The 14,283-nt window shown below is 35.0% G+C and overlaps 1 protein-coding gene and 1 long non-coding RNA gene across 6 annotated transcripts in view; one reads left to right on the forward strand and one right to left on the reverse strand.

Annotated features, from left to right (window-relative positions):
• Positions 1–3,169: 3,169 nt before the first annotated feature.
• LOC131934608 (polypeptide N-acetylgalactosaminyltransferase 13) overlaps positions 3,170–14,283 on the forward strand; it is a 37,734-nt gene continuing 26,620 nt past the window's right edge. For 3 of the 4 annotated variants that reach the window (XR_009385814.1, XM_059290668.1, XM_059290671.1), the window contains exons 1-3: positions 3,170–3,268; positions 10,859–10,934; positions 11,277–11,439. Coding sequence is in view for 3 of the 4 variants with exons in the window: in XM_059290668.1 (XP_059146651.1) it covers positions 10,899–10,934; positions 11,277–11,439 (199 nt within the window). In the remaining variant the exon portion in view is untranslated. Of the gene's footprint in view, positions 3,274–10,858; positions 10,935–11,276; positions 11,440–14,283 lie in introns of all 4 variants that reach the window. The other variant, XM_059290670.1, reaches the window with a different exon arrangement.
• On the reverse strand, positions 5,535–7,956 carry LOC131934609 (uncharacterized). Of its 2 annotated transcripts, none has more exons than XR_009385815.1 (3): positions 7,409–7,956; positions 6,827–7,051; positions 5,535–6,735 (listed from the first exon to the last, which is right to left on the reverse strand). It is a non-coding gene; the product is annotated as an uncharacterized LOC131934609 (long non-coding RNA). The 2 variants fall into 2 exon arrangements; XR_009385816.1 differs by lacking the exon at positions 7,409–7,956 and adding an exon at positions 7,151–7,240.

Below are 14,283 nucleotides of genomic sequence, written 5' to 3' on the forward strand. Positions count from 1 at the left end.
AATGGAATTTATATAGAAAACATTTACTTTTACCAGTGTCCGCCCCCCCCCCCCCCCCGAAAAATGTCCGCCCCACACGCCCACATCCCGAAAATATCAAGTGTCCCTTCCCCCTCCCTCCCCCCGGAGAAAAAAGTCTGGAACAAACACAGAGAACGACCCCTGCTAAATTACAGAGGTATCAGCAGACAGGAAATGAGGCAAGCAGACTTACATAAACATATGTGGGACTTAATTAGGATAATAATTCGGGATTATAATTCGGGATTAAGACAAAACTGCAACAAGTGTTTTCTTGAAGTGATCATGCGAAATAACGAGTTGTGCATCCGTTAAAACACAGACAAGCACACAATCAGGATCTAAAGCAAAAACAAAAATAAAATTACTCGCACAGTATATCGTTAGAATGTGGTTATGCTAACTTTTTAACATATCATTATACAAGGATATGATTGAGACAAGCTAGATTATTCGACACAGTTTTTTTTAATAAGTTAAACCTAAAAGTCGATACCAGCTGTCGTAGAGCGCAGATATTAGATACAATTGCATTTGCGTGTGGATAGACTGGAACATTATATGCTCTTTCAGTCAGATAAAGAGCTGGGGAAGTAAGGAACAAGCCATGCTAGATGGAAATCCCATCCCTTTTACCTACCTTGGTCACAATATATATGAGCAGTGGGGAGTTGGGGGAGGGGGGTAACAGATGTAGATATGATAACATTGACAGACACAGAAAGAGCTGCCTTCATTCAGCTTAAGAAGATGTGGACCCAGGAGCGTAGCGAGGGGGGGGGGCGGGGGGTGCGGACCGCACCGGGTGACACCATTTAGGGGGGTGACACCAAGGCAAAAAATAGCAAAATATATAGAGAAAAACTTGGGGTGCAAATCGAAAGTTTGAGGGGGGGGGGGTGCAAATCGAAAGTTTGAGGGGGTGGGGGGGGGTGCAAATCGAAAACTTGAAAGTTTGTCCCCGGGAAGGGTCGCAACGCCTCGGGGGGGGGGGGGGGTGTGACACCATTAAGTGCCGCACCGGGTGACACCCGACCTCGCTACGCCACTGTGTGGACCTCGAGAGAGATCCACCTGAAAACCAAAATTTGCATAATCTACTCCATGATAAATTTTGTTTTGCTGTATTGAGCAGAAACCTAGATGACAACCAAAACTAGATTAGGAAAAGCGCAGGCGTTCATCAAGAGATGTCTCAGGAGTATTCTACAGATTTGCTGGCCAGACACCATCAGCAATGCCAACATTAGGCAAAGTAGCCTACCAGACGAAGTCTTTTAAAGGAAGAAGTAAGGAAGCCAAAAGGGAATTGAATTGGCAAACTTTGAAGTAGAACCTACAAGACAAGCGAACGAAAAGCCATCAAATAATATCCCCCCAAAGAAAGTCTACCCCCCCCCCCCCCCCGAAAATTTCAAGTGCCCCCCCCCTCCCCCTCCGGAAAAAAAAGTCTGGAAGAAACACTGATCCTGGTGACGTGAACTTGAGGCAGACACTGGTAGGTTTGGTGAACTCTGGAGACAGCTGACTGAGGAGAGGGTGATCGTGTGCTTCGCGGAGTAGATAATCTTCATAGCTCTACAAGAAACATTTTGCTTAGATTATTGTTCCTTCTCTCTTGTCAACTTAAGCTTAGTGTCAATGGACTCGACCGAGAATAGTCTCGTAATTTTTTTGGAAGGCCCATTAAATATTTTAATTATCATGTACGATCTTAATAAAAAATAAATATGGTTTATAAAAATCTGGCTGATTTTTGTTGGACTGTTGAAAATAATACAACTGTACCGTAGTCTTACACTCAATTTTTTTTTTTTTAAGTTCTCTGGTTTTGCAACTTCCATAGCATCGATTCTAAAAATATTACATTTCTTGTGTTCCAGGCTTACGTTTTTAGTTTTTGTTATTTTTACGGTCGCCTTGATTGCAAAATCTAAAAAAAAAAAAAAAAAAACACGTTTAAAATTTATTTATTTTTTTGCTCGTCAACTCGGTCATGTCCATTCATTTAAAGTGTTCCTGAAAAAAAAAAGTTTTGTATCTGCCTTTTTTTATGCTAAGGAGGTTTGTTTCCTTATCCCTTTCAGAATGTTGCAGAGATGAGTTATATAGATAAGTGTCATTAATTTAAATAGCCGCGATGAGCGATCCGTTGCACTTTTTTCGTATGTCGGGGCACTTATATGTCGAGATACCATACTGGTTTATGTTCTACCCTTTTCAGAGGCGTAGCGACCCTCCCGGCGCCCGGGAACAAAACTTTCGATTTGCACCCCCCTCGAACTTTTCATTTGCACCCCCCCCCCCCTCAAACTTTCGATTTGCACCCCCCCTCGAACTTTTCATTTGCACCCCCCCCCCCCCTCAAACTTTCAATTTGGCGCCCCCCCCTAAGGTCGGCGCCCGGGGACATATGTCCCCCCCCCCTCGCTACGCATCTGACCCTTTTGAATAGTAAACCTAATCTGTTTGTATATACCTCAGCATATTCGTCGACTAGATACATTACTGGGATCGTTCGCCTACCGCCCCGAGTTTCTTCCAGGCATCTCTTCGGGGGGGGGGGGGGGGGGAAGAAACACTGAACCCGAACTAGTGACGCCACTGATCGCACCCTCCTGTAAATAAAAGCTACTCGGTCCTAAATAGGGGTGTATATATATATATAGGGATATATATATATATATATATATATATATATATATATATATATATATATATATATATATATACGCACCTACGTATATATACGCCCCAATACAATCATAGATCTAGCTGTTACAGTTTTATTAGTGTTTATAACTTTATAGTCACTTAGTTAATCGATTGTAGGTCGCGACTCAAGACAGTAATGTATCGATTAACCTTAATAACTAAGCGGCAAGAAAATCTAACTCTTGCCGAGATTTACTTCGTAGTTTACATTAACTTATCTGCATACGGTATTACACCGTTTTTTATCAATAGATTAGATTGAGACTGTTAAGTTTACAATGATGCATTTAATATCAAACAAAAACTATTTTAAATATCTTTTGTTATAAATAATTTCCTTTTGCGAATCGATATTAATTTTGGTATTGTTACAGAGTACATTTTTCGCTGTGGTCCAATGCATTAAAAATCTGGCACACTTACTAGCGACAATTCAACTTCCGTTGCTTTGAGTAGGATCGCTACATGTTTAGTTAACAGTAGTTAACACCAAATATTAACTTTTCAAAATTATGCTTTAGGTTTCATTAAGGCAAGGTAACTTGGTTATCCCTTTTTAATCACCTAATTTATTGTAGTGATGTGGTTGCCATTTAGTTTTGCGTATTACCTTTTATATGTAGATTCTTGATCTATCTTCTCTTGGGTGTGTGCTTTTGTGTACTGCAGTCTGCAGGGCTAGCGTACTTCTTACTTCTTCTTAGTAACGACGGCAACGGTTGTAGATCTAGAAATCTATGTCATTCTATGTTCATGTTCTGCTAGGCCCTATGATAAGAATCTGGCTTGTTGACTAAACTTCACTAGTCTTAGGAAAAATAACTTGACATCTAGATCTAGCATTGAACATTTTACTCCTTTAGTGAAGTTTAGTGTCTAAAAATCATGGCGTTGATTATCCAGTTATTTTTAAAGTTGAATAATAAAACAAAAAAACAAAACAGGCTTAAGTTTTGGGCCCAATAATTTAATAAACTTTTTCTTGTAGTTTCTAGTATTATTGTGAAGGCCTGCTTATTACTTGATAAATGAATCAAATGATCATATCATATAGGCCTAGATCTAGTTAATTAATACTGCAGAGAGACTAGTTTACTAGATCCTCTGGAAGCTTACATAATACTAATAATACATAGAGTAAATCTGCCTGGCCCGACTATGTGCCTCGAAACGAACAACTCCATAACTCTCACTTTGAATACTAATTGCACTGTTATTTGAATGTTTTATACAGAAACATTATAATTGGTAGCAAATAGGCCTATGTCCATTTATAAGTCCATTTATATCAAACTTTGATCCATTTGAATTACCCACAGTGGGATATGACCAATTAAAAGCAACCCGTCATGTAGGCGGCCATTTTATGTTGCCGGGACAAGCAAAGCCTCCTCCCAACTTAGCGTCTTTTTAAAACGTTTATTTTTTTTTCCAGAAAAAATGAACTGAAATTGAATAGGATAGGCTACAGAACATATATTTTTATAGAAAATGCTAATTTTCCTTACTAAATACATTTTTGGGGGGTAGTCATAAGGAGGATGAAAATTTACGTGTTTTGCCTGGAAACGATTACCCATAGTAAACCATAACACAAGCATTTTTATTTGGAAGAGTTATCTCCCCTATTATTTTTTTTCCAATGTTATGAATTATATTATTTTTGGCATTTAAAAACAAATACACACTGAAACACAAAACTAAACTCATAAAATATTAATAGTACAAGATTATTTATTCAACTGAACTGAAAAAAACAGCAAAAATATGACTTAATCGGATGGAGGAAAGACCAGTCGTTTGCAGGCAAAACCGGGAAAATTTTATTCGGGTACAGGACGACTGGGTTGTCTGTTTCGGGGGCATATATTTAAAAGTTATATTGCAAATGGAAAAAAAGGGAATACATATTTTTATTCTTCTTTGGCTGAAGAGTATTTCTATGCTTTGGTTTTCATTCTATGTCAAATAGTAACGAAATTAGGTGTCTCGAACCGGAAAGAAGTCTCCGTTTCGGGCTAAGGGTGTTCGGGGCGGTAATGTTACTCTAGATCTAGATTCTATTACATTTTTTTTAAATGATGGATTTTTTTTACCAGTGTTTGATAACCCTAATTTCTAACCATAAGACTAGTAGGCCATTTAGAATACAATTTCTGGGTTTGTTTGTTTAACCCTCTTAAGAAGTAGCTTTATTGAAGAGCCAGTGTAAAGAAGTCAGGCCTACCTTTAAGATTTGCACTTGAAATCCAATTTTTTAAAAATTATTTTACATGCATGATAATATATATTATCTTTTAAGAAATTGAATAAGCTAATATGATTTTTATAAATCAGTCTTAACATTTATAAATGAGCTTCCTGATTTGCAGAATTTATCCCTGAAAAAAATTTGACTCAACTAAATTAAGTAAATTAGGGTAGTTTTCATTACGTGGTAGATTTTAAAACCATCATCAGTTTTAGAAATTACAAATACCAGTTTCTATTTAAGTCAATTAAGGGGGCACTACACCGTACATACAAAAATTTACAAAAAAATTTTTTTTAAGAAAACAAACACATGTATTGCAGTTATAAAGATATTTTATATACTTTTAGACCAATGTGAATGTGTCTTCAGCGTTAGCCGATTAAAAAATACAGAAATAAATGATTTAGACATATCATGCTTCAATCTGTTTAACTCAATAACCATTTAATGTATTGACTTAAAACTTCTAATTTAAATAAAGGAGAGGATTCCTAACAGGAGAATAGAGAGACTTTTTGAATATATGACAAAATGTTTAAGTTACAAATTTTTTGTTTTTAGATTAAAATATTAACCATGAAATCAACTTTGAAATTCTCTAAAAACAAAACTACTCAAGATAACCTAAAAAAGTCTCTATTACTCTAACAGTAATTATGTTGTGTTTCTACTGTACAAATTTCATTGAAATCTAATAGACAGTATTTGAGATCATAATTTTGAAGTTTTAAAACTGGTAAAAAAACAAAATTGTGAGAAAAAGGGGAAAACGTGTTTGAAAATGAAAAAAAACTGTTAAACACTCTTTATATCTTATCAAAAGCTTATCATATAGTTTAAGCAATGTATACAAGATACTATAATCAAAGTTTCAATCAAATCAAGCAATAATTAGTCTTGGTAATTAGGTTTAATGAGGTGCACCCCCTAAAAATAAATTGTAAATAAGAGTTATCAAAAATATTTTAAAAATTAATAAAAGCTTTTAAATCAAATAATATCCTAGTAAAAGCTTATTAAATAGTTTTAGTATGTACAGAAGTTACTATTATCATTTGGTTTCTGAAATTAAGGAGTAATTATTCTTGTAAATCAGGTTTTATAAATGTACCCCTGAACAAAAAACTTCAAAACAGGTCAAGTAAAATTTACAAAAAAATTGAATTAGCTTACAAAATAGCTACATAGAGGTACAGTATACAACTCTGAAAACATTTGCATATTACTAACATTACAAAAACAAAATAGTTACAGTAGGCCTAATCATTCTCTATTTAGAAAGCCGAAGAAAAATATGATGATCTGCCTTCAGCCTGAACTAGTTTCTGTTGGGCTATGGGTGAAATAACAGCCATCTTTCAGTATTACTAACTGTCATGTAATCCCATGATTGGGGCCATATGCCTAGATGCATGCAGAAAGACTTTCATTTGGGTTGAATCTATCATGCAACTGCTCAATATGGCATTTGTCGTCAGTTGCTAATAAACATTTTGGACAGCTTTGGCAACATGTTCTAAGATGAATGATGAACCTTTGTGAGATAGCGGTGTTGAATTATGTACCATGACACATTTGCCAGAAGCACCAGGAGGTTTTCCCTGTCTGTCAATCCTGGTGTGTGTCCTTTCATCTGTCAAAGGGACATGATTAGAAGGAGCTCCAACTTTCCACCTCAGTTCCCTGTACTGCCAGTCTTACTTGAAACTGCCTTCTTGAAGTAGGTCTGGAGATTTTTTCAGCTGCTGAAATGAGATTGAGACAATATACTGATCTATACATTCTAGCTATCAGAGTGATTTCAAGAATTCAAACAAGTTTGACAAATCCTAATACCTGCGTAAGACTTCCAATCTATCCACTCAGTGCATTACGGCGATTAGACTGCAGAAGCACTAAATTTTCTTTGCGATGGTTGGTGGAAGTAGTGTAGCTGCAACCGATGCATGTGCACTGAGATGCAGGTACTGTAGGTGCATCTAGTGCATCTGTGCAGTCCCAAGTGATGTGCATCAACCCTAGCAAGCTTGGCAGCACTAGCTTTGAGACTTCAGGCATTGACTGTAAAAATATTTAAAAATAATAAGGCATATTGTTATTTCTAGATCTATCTATTATTCTATTATAAACTATTGTTTGTATTTATAGACTCATATTTACCTATATAGATCTGGACTAGAATCTAAATTCTACTTCTAGATCTTGATCTAGGTTTTAGATTTAGAATCTCCAATCTAGATCTAAATCTAGATCTAGATTTCTAGTTCTAGATCTAGAATAGATCTAGATTCGAGATCTAGATCTAGAACGACTCATTATCGATAAGGAATAATAGTCCAAGTTTATTGATGAAAATACAATTAATAACTATATTTTAGAAAATAATTTCAGTAAAATAGTAATTAAATCAAATCTTACCGTAAAAAGAAGCCAACAAACAAAAAATGTGCACTTATTTGATAAAAAAGAAGCACTCAGGTTCGCAGATGTCGAGTAAAGGAAGTCATGCGCTGAGCAAAATAATAGCCGGTATCTCGGCAACCGCTTACATTTCGGTCATATGTCGCCTTGACATGAGCTAATTTTAGTAACTTACAACATGGCTTCGCCTGGTAACCAATGGGAATACAGCTTTTCTTATTTCCATCATGCATTCACCTCGCGATTTCTATTTTAGTATTTAAAACTAGGTCAATGTATTTAGGTTATTTAAATGAGCAATTGCAAGCCGGTCATTCTGATATACGGCTTGCTATGCTAGGTCGCTTAGTTAAGAATCGACAGGCATGTTTATGGAGGCCATTTTTCCGTAAATTTATATTTTTCCAGGCACACACACCTTCTTCAAATGCACAAATATGTATGAAAATGTCAATTTACAGTTAAAACGATAACGGCATTAGGTAAATAAGATGTTAATGTATAGAAATAAAAAATAAAAAAAAATCGAAAAAAAAATAAAAATAAAATAAAAAATCAAGCTGAGTACGGTGTTGTAGCCCCTTAAGAATTGTTGGATGTAGTTTAGACATCATTTCTTTTTTGTCTTGCAAGCGGTGCTTTAGTGAAAGTAGCTCTCCTTATTCTTTGTGTTCTACAAATCAAATAACTCCTAACAGCTTTATTAATGAAAACCAGCATATGATTAATAGATGTTTGAAAGCCTTAGTTTTATATACATGACAACATCTGTTAATACTTCATTTGTATGGTTATATCGTCCAAAATATCCTCCCTCAATAATGCCGAAAACATTGCGGGAAAATGTGTACAGCACCAAAATCTAATCGTTTAGTTAGATGTATTACTATATGTATGCTATGTCGCCTAATTTCTAGAAATAGAATTAATTATGCTTTCCTCATTGCTGATCATTTTTATTATATTTTTTTATAATTGAAAATATGAATTATTAGTTGAATTGCAGTTCATATAGCTTGAAATACTTATTCTCTGTCAATTTAAAATGCAAATATTGTCACAACACACAAAAATATACAGTAGTTCAAACTGCAATGTGCCACTCCATTCAAGAAAGCATATGTTTACTTAGCTGTTAGTCAAACTTTACAACTCTAATTCAAATTAATTTTCAAATTTTTCTTACACATTTAGGTAAGATTAAGTACTCTATTTTGAGTTCAAATCCGGGTACAAATCAGTAGTCCGCCCCTGAGTCAACCCAGCTCTGATGGGTACCTAACTCACGTTAGGGCAAGTAAAGGCAGCTGGGCATAGTGCTGACCAAACTATCCCTTCGTATGCAGAAGTCACAGAAACAAGAGAACACTACTTCACTTGCCCAGTAGACCGTCATGTTTGAAAGAGAACTTTACTAAGTGCTCTATTTACTTAGAATTAAAAGCAAACAAGAATAAACCCAGTTTTAATGGAGGTCACATGCCAAGTACTTGCCCCATAGTTTTTTTTTACAAAAGTGACGAAGGATAGGCCCACTGTCACTTTGGAATTTTTTCTGTAATAATAAGACAAAGATTTACTATATGCTAAATTGCCTTAGTTTACTATTGAAAATCGGATTATTGATACTTTTTGATACATTTTGATATTTTCATAAAACTGCCTAATTTAAGGGATTGGGTTATTAAGCTTATCCTTAGTGTAAAAGAAGATTCTATTATTGTGTCATTATTCGATACAGTATAAACTCCCCAGGTTTTTATCTATACTAGGGTTTAAATTAATTTTGTCCAGCACTTTATTTTAGCCCACTTTTATTACCACCTCTCCTAGCAACACAACAAAAGGCTTGGTTAAAGTAACAATGAAATGGGCAAAGTAAAAAAAATATTCAAGAGCAAAGATGTAAAATACAAGATTGATCACTTAGCAAGATTGATCATGTAGCATTTTTATCCTGCAGCTGTTTCCAACTTGTAGCTTCTATGTGCTTTCATTTTACTGCACCTGAATTTCAACAGTTGGATGATTTTTTTGTCTGTTTGCTAATACTGCATGCTTTGAACTTTTGTCTCATTATCTACTTGTTGCTCAGCACATAATGGCTCATATATGAACCCCACTCTAAAAGCTTGCCTACGCATCACATTTCTTGAACTCTCTCCTAACAAATATAACACATCTCACAAAAGTTTTAACCCATCTCTATATAGGTGTGTGATGTCAATAATAATAGCCCCTTATCCAGTAGGGTTCCTCAATCAAAGGTGGTTGTATCTGGTTGCTATCAACAATGGTACCATGCTCATTTAATTAGAGAATTTTTTGTTTGCTTAGTTCTACTGACCATCAAAAAAAATTTTAACATATGTTTCAAATAACTATAGATGAAAGTAGTGTATATATCAGGAGGGCATAATTTAAAATTTGCTTCTGGTCATGACATTTTTTTTTAAAGACATTAGTATTGTTAAATCTGTTTAAAAATTTTCAATTGGCCGCAGAAAATGACCTAAAGAAAATTTTGAATGTTGTGGATTACTAATTGTTAAATAGGCCTCTGTTGAAGATAGCTGAAGGCGTCCGTGCAAGAAGACTCTGGGAGACAGCTTTGACTGTTATTAATTCATGTAGCACATGTTGCTGTTATACTCATTTTTAATTTAAATTATATCGCTTGATCAGTTATTTCCTCTGTCATATAAACAATGCAGTCATCCTGTGTTGTTTGTTGTCATTGACATTAGTAATAGTGCTTAGCCTGCAATTAACCCTTTCTGCTTTAAAATTTGTTATAATAACTATATTACAATTGTGGGTTTGTGTTTTGTCATCTCTACAAAATTGATAACAAGATATTTTAAAACTTTTGTTGTTTGTATTTCTGAGATAATAAAACTAATTAGTTTTTTGTCCAAAGTTGGCTGTGAGCCACGTTTCGCCATCATATCACAAATCAAATAAGTAGCAACATGTCAATTTAGGAAAAATGTTCAGTTATTTTTACTTGCTTAGACGTGAAAGCTATTTATTTTTTAATGAAGCAAAAAAATAATTACTACCAGTGTTATCTTATATTTCTAAAACAAACACCAGAGAATCCACTGTTGATTTAAATCCCTGTGCATGGTGGACATGTGACTTGCACATTAGCATGGCAGTGATGCAACTGCAATATTGTCCCTAGATTTCTTCAGGAAAACTCCAGCTATTAAATAATAATATGCCCTTTTACTAACAAATTATTAGTTTTTTAAAAACAAGTCAATACATAGGCATATTGTGGTTGAGTTTTATAAAATAGATCCCACTACGTCATTCAGTTGTAACATAAGCTATGCTTAGGATTGTTTTTACTTGTCATCTGCTGTATTTCCCATAGCTATTTATTACATGGGTTTATTCAGAAATGTATTAATATACCTGATTGAATATTTTTTATTTTAGTTTGTCAACCTGGTCCCTTGAAACTACACAATATTTAACCATGAAAATGGGAAGGATGCGATTTCAGTACTGCAAGGTATGTGTAATTTTAGTGTGTGGTAACTTTGGAATTAGCATTTCTGTCACTGTGCTATTTCCACTCTCTTTCTTTCAAATACTATCTAAAGCTTTGCTATTTAATGAAGGTAGTAATAACTAAGCCTAGAATGTGTGTAGTTGATGTACTGATGTCATACAACAACACATGCTCTGACATGGGGTAAAAAATACTCTTAAGATTTATTTAATAACTTAAGCTCTAACTTAAGCTCTGATGTTAACTATGGTCAGCCCTATGTTGTGCCACCATTTCCCTAGTTTAATAACAATGTCATCAAACCCCCATCATGTTTCTGACAATGATTGCTTGATCCCCCAGGTTATCATAGCCACCTCTATGGTGTGGATAATGCTTGATGTATTTGTGCTGATGTATTTCACTGACTGCACCAATGGACCAAGGTGTAGTCCCCCTGAAGGGGATCCCAAAGCACTGCCTGACAAGTCCAAACCTGGTTTCTTAGAAAAAATATTCCCCAAAGGTAAGCAAGATTTTTCTGTGTTGTTTTTTCTTACCATGTACATTTGGCTAGTTTGTTACAAAGCTAACACAGCTTCCATAAATGATGTAATATGTGTCTGATGAAATTTGATTGTTCTCCCTCCACTTAATCATACAGTGTGACACGCTGAGCCAGCCTCCCCATTCATCTTGTCATGACGGCTCTATTATTGTCATATTGGCAATATGTTTCCCTGTCATTACTCACAAAATTAATTGTTACGAGTCTATAGACATGGAAAACTATTTTTTTTCTTCTTTATGTTTGAAAAAGTGTATAATGCAACATTTTTCCTGTTGATTATTGGTGGGCAAGACTCTTTAACTTATTCATGACACCACACTTAGGATAGGTACTGTGGCCCTAACCCCCCATTAAAAATATTATTTATGCAAGCTGCCAGAACAATTTCTCAATTAAAGAGCCAAGCTATGTAGCATTGAAAGGTCTTTTTCTCTCTTTTTTGTTTATGTCTTGTATAAAACCTTAGTTTTTTTGCAATCATCTTTTTTTATGTGTGCATGCATTTACTCTTGGTTGAGTTTAAGATATAGTTATACTTTAGTTGCTCCATACATACAACGTATTCATTACTTATTTGATTAGATTGTCTTTGATGTAGGTAATCTAAACTCACTATTGTGTTTACTTTATTAGCCATTATTTTATTCACCTACTTTCCAAAAACCCTGATTGGTATTAAGTTGGCAGAATAATTCTTAGGAATATATTAATTATATAGCTTTTTACCAAACATTTTAATAACAGATTAGTTGTCTCTCTTGTTCTTAAAAAAATACTGATATGAATGGAATCTGGTAATGTAGGTGTCAAGGTTTAATTGAATTTTGACAGCCCTTGGCTAAATCAGACATGGAGCGGAAATATTTGGGTGAAAGGGGCCAAATGTTTATTTTACAATAAACATTGATTTGTGTGTTAACTTTCAACTCAACTCACATTCAACTTCACTCCTCTACTTTTTTGCAGTAACAACTAAAGGTAATAGTGCCCAGCAATTCTTAGTCTGGTATCTTAGGCTCGGTAATGTGTCATTTTAAATTTATGGTCAGCCAACTTTAAAGCTATGAATAGCAAAAGAATAATTTGCCTAAGATTGAGGAAAAATTGCATTTTCTTAATTTTATTTTGCATTGAGTTTCATTTTTACAATTGATTTTGGTTTAATTTTCTTTACAAAGTGGATACCTATCAATCTATATATATATATTTCATACATTCTACCTCTTATTTTTAGATTATTTTTTTTGTGAAAATTACATTAAGTATTTTGTGTTTTTTTTTTTTAATGTTGTTTTAGCTTTTTCAAAAAAATATACATAGATGAAAAAGCTTGTCTCTCAATTCATGTGTACATTTTTTCTACTAAATGTGATTGACTATACATCTAGATCATTTCATGTAGATTGTATGTACCAATAGACAAAATTTATTTTGTGAAATTTGTGTCTTGCACATAGTTTGTAAATTAGACTTTTTAAGCCACTGCTATTTTTATGGTGAGTCTGTGTACTCTTATTTACTAAAAGCATTTATTGGTAGAGATTTTTCTGTTTTGCCACAGATCTCCTGTTAATTGCACTACCTTCCAAACTGGTGATCATTGTATTACTCTTTCTGTAATTACAAGGTACACAATAAATATTTCCCATCCTAATTACAACCTAGACAGATGGCTCTTTGCCGAATATGTTTCTGGCGCCTCATAGAAAATGGAAAAAATATAATGTGGACAAAATCAATAGGAAGGAGATAGGAAAAATGATTGAGGACTACAGTAATTGTAGTAAAGTCCCTTATAAATCTGGGCTGGGGAGAATGACACTGTTCACTTAGTTAGCTTCTCACAAAACTACTGTTGGTTTTTTTTTCTTTTGTATGTGTGTGTGTGTGTGGAAAATATGACTTTTATTTCAAGGATAAGAGACTTTGGATTAGGATCTGTGTTTTTATAATATGCGGGTGTACTTTGCATTGTAGTTCAACAGTTCTTTCTATAATGGGAGCAGAAATTGTAAACCATTTGGAGTTGTCTTTTAATCTCATGACGTTCAGCTTCCACGGCTGTGCTGGCTTCGTGGGATGAAAACCAACATGCAATCTGCAGGCTTAAAATAACACAATGGCTACTTTAAATAACACAACAGGGTTAAAATAGACCCCTCATCCACTGAAAAGCATCATTAAGGGAATAGAGTATTTCAACCTCGTCTATGTTGATCCCTTCTTTTTACATGGCAGAGGAAAACGCCAGACAACTTGAGAAACCTGGTTACGATTTTTTTATTTAATTTTTTTTTTTTTTGTGTCACATGTCGGGTCTATACGCGTCGGCCATCTTTCCCCGTGCGATAGAAATGTGGGTTGATTCAAAGGTTAACCACGTCGCTACTATAATTAGCTGTTATCGTGTTTCTATGTTCTAGCATTGCACCTCTAGATAGATCGATATTTTTTGTATCAAGTTCCTTGGTCGAGGGAAGCGTCCTTACCTTGACGGCGGGGGAAGTGGTATCGTTGTCTTGAGGCGTAGCTTGCCTGTCCGTAAGGTGATCTGTACTCGACGTTTTCCCTAGCACACCCGCCCGTCTTTAACCAAGGGACCCATGGGGATATTTGTACGCAGTCCTACCCATTGATAGTTCAGTATTGTAAAATCCAGTGTAACACATCGACTAGGCTTAGACTACGTATACCCCTCCCCCCCCTCCCAAGGAATTAGCATTTATTTATATGCAAATTATATATACTTCAACCCGTGTCCGCCCTCCCGAAAGTTACTAGTCGACCCCCCTCCCGGAT

Source organism: Physella acuta, unplaced genomic scaffold (genome assembly GCF_028476545.2).
Source record: "Physella acuta isolate Inbredline_101_S28 unplaced genomic scaffold, ASM2847654v3 ptg000114l, whole genome shotgun sequence".
Classification (NCBI taxonomy): domain Eukaryota; kingdom Metazoa; phylum Mollusca; class Gastropoda; family Physidae; genus Physella; species Physella acuta.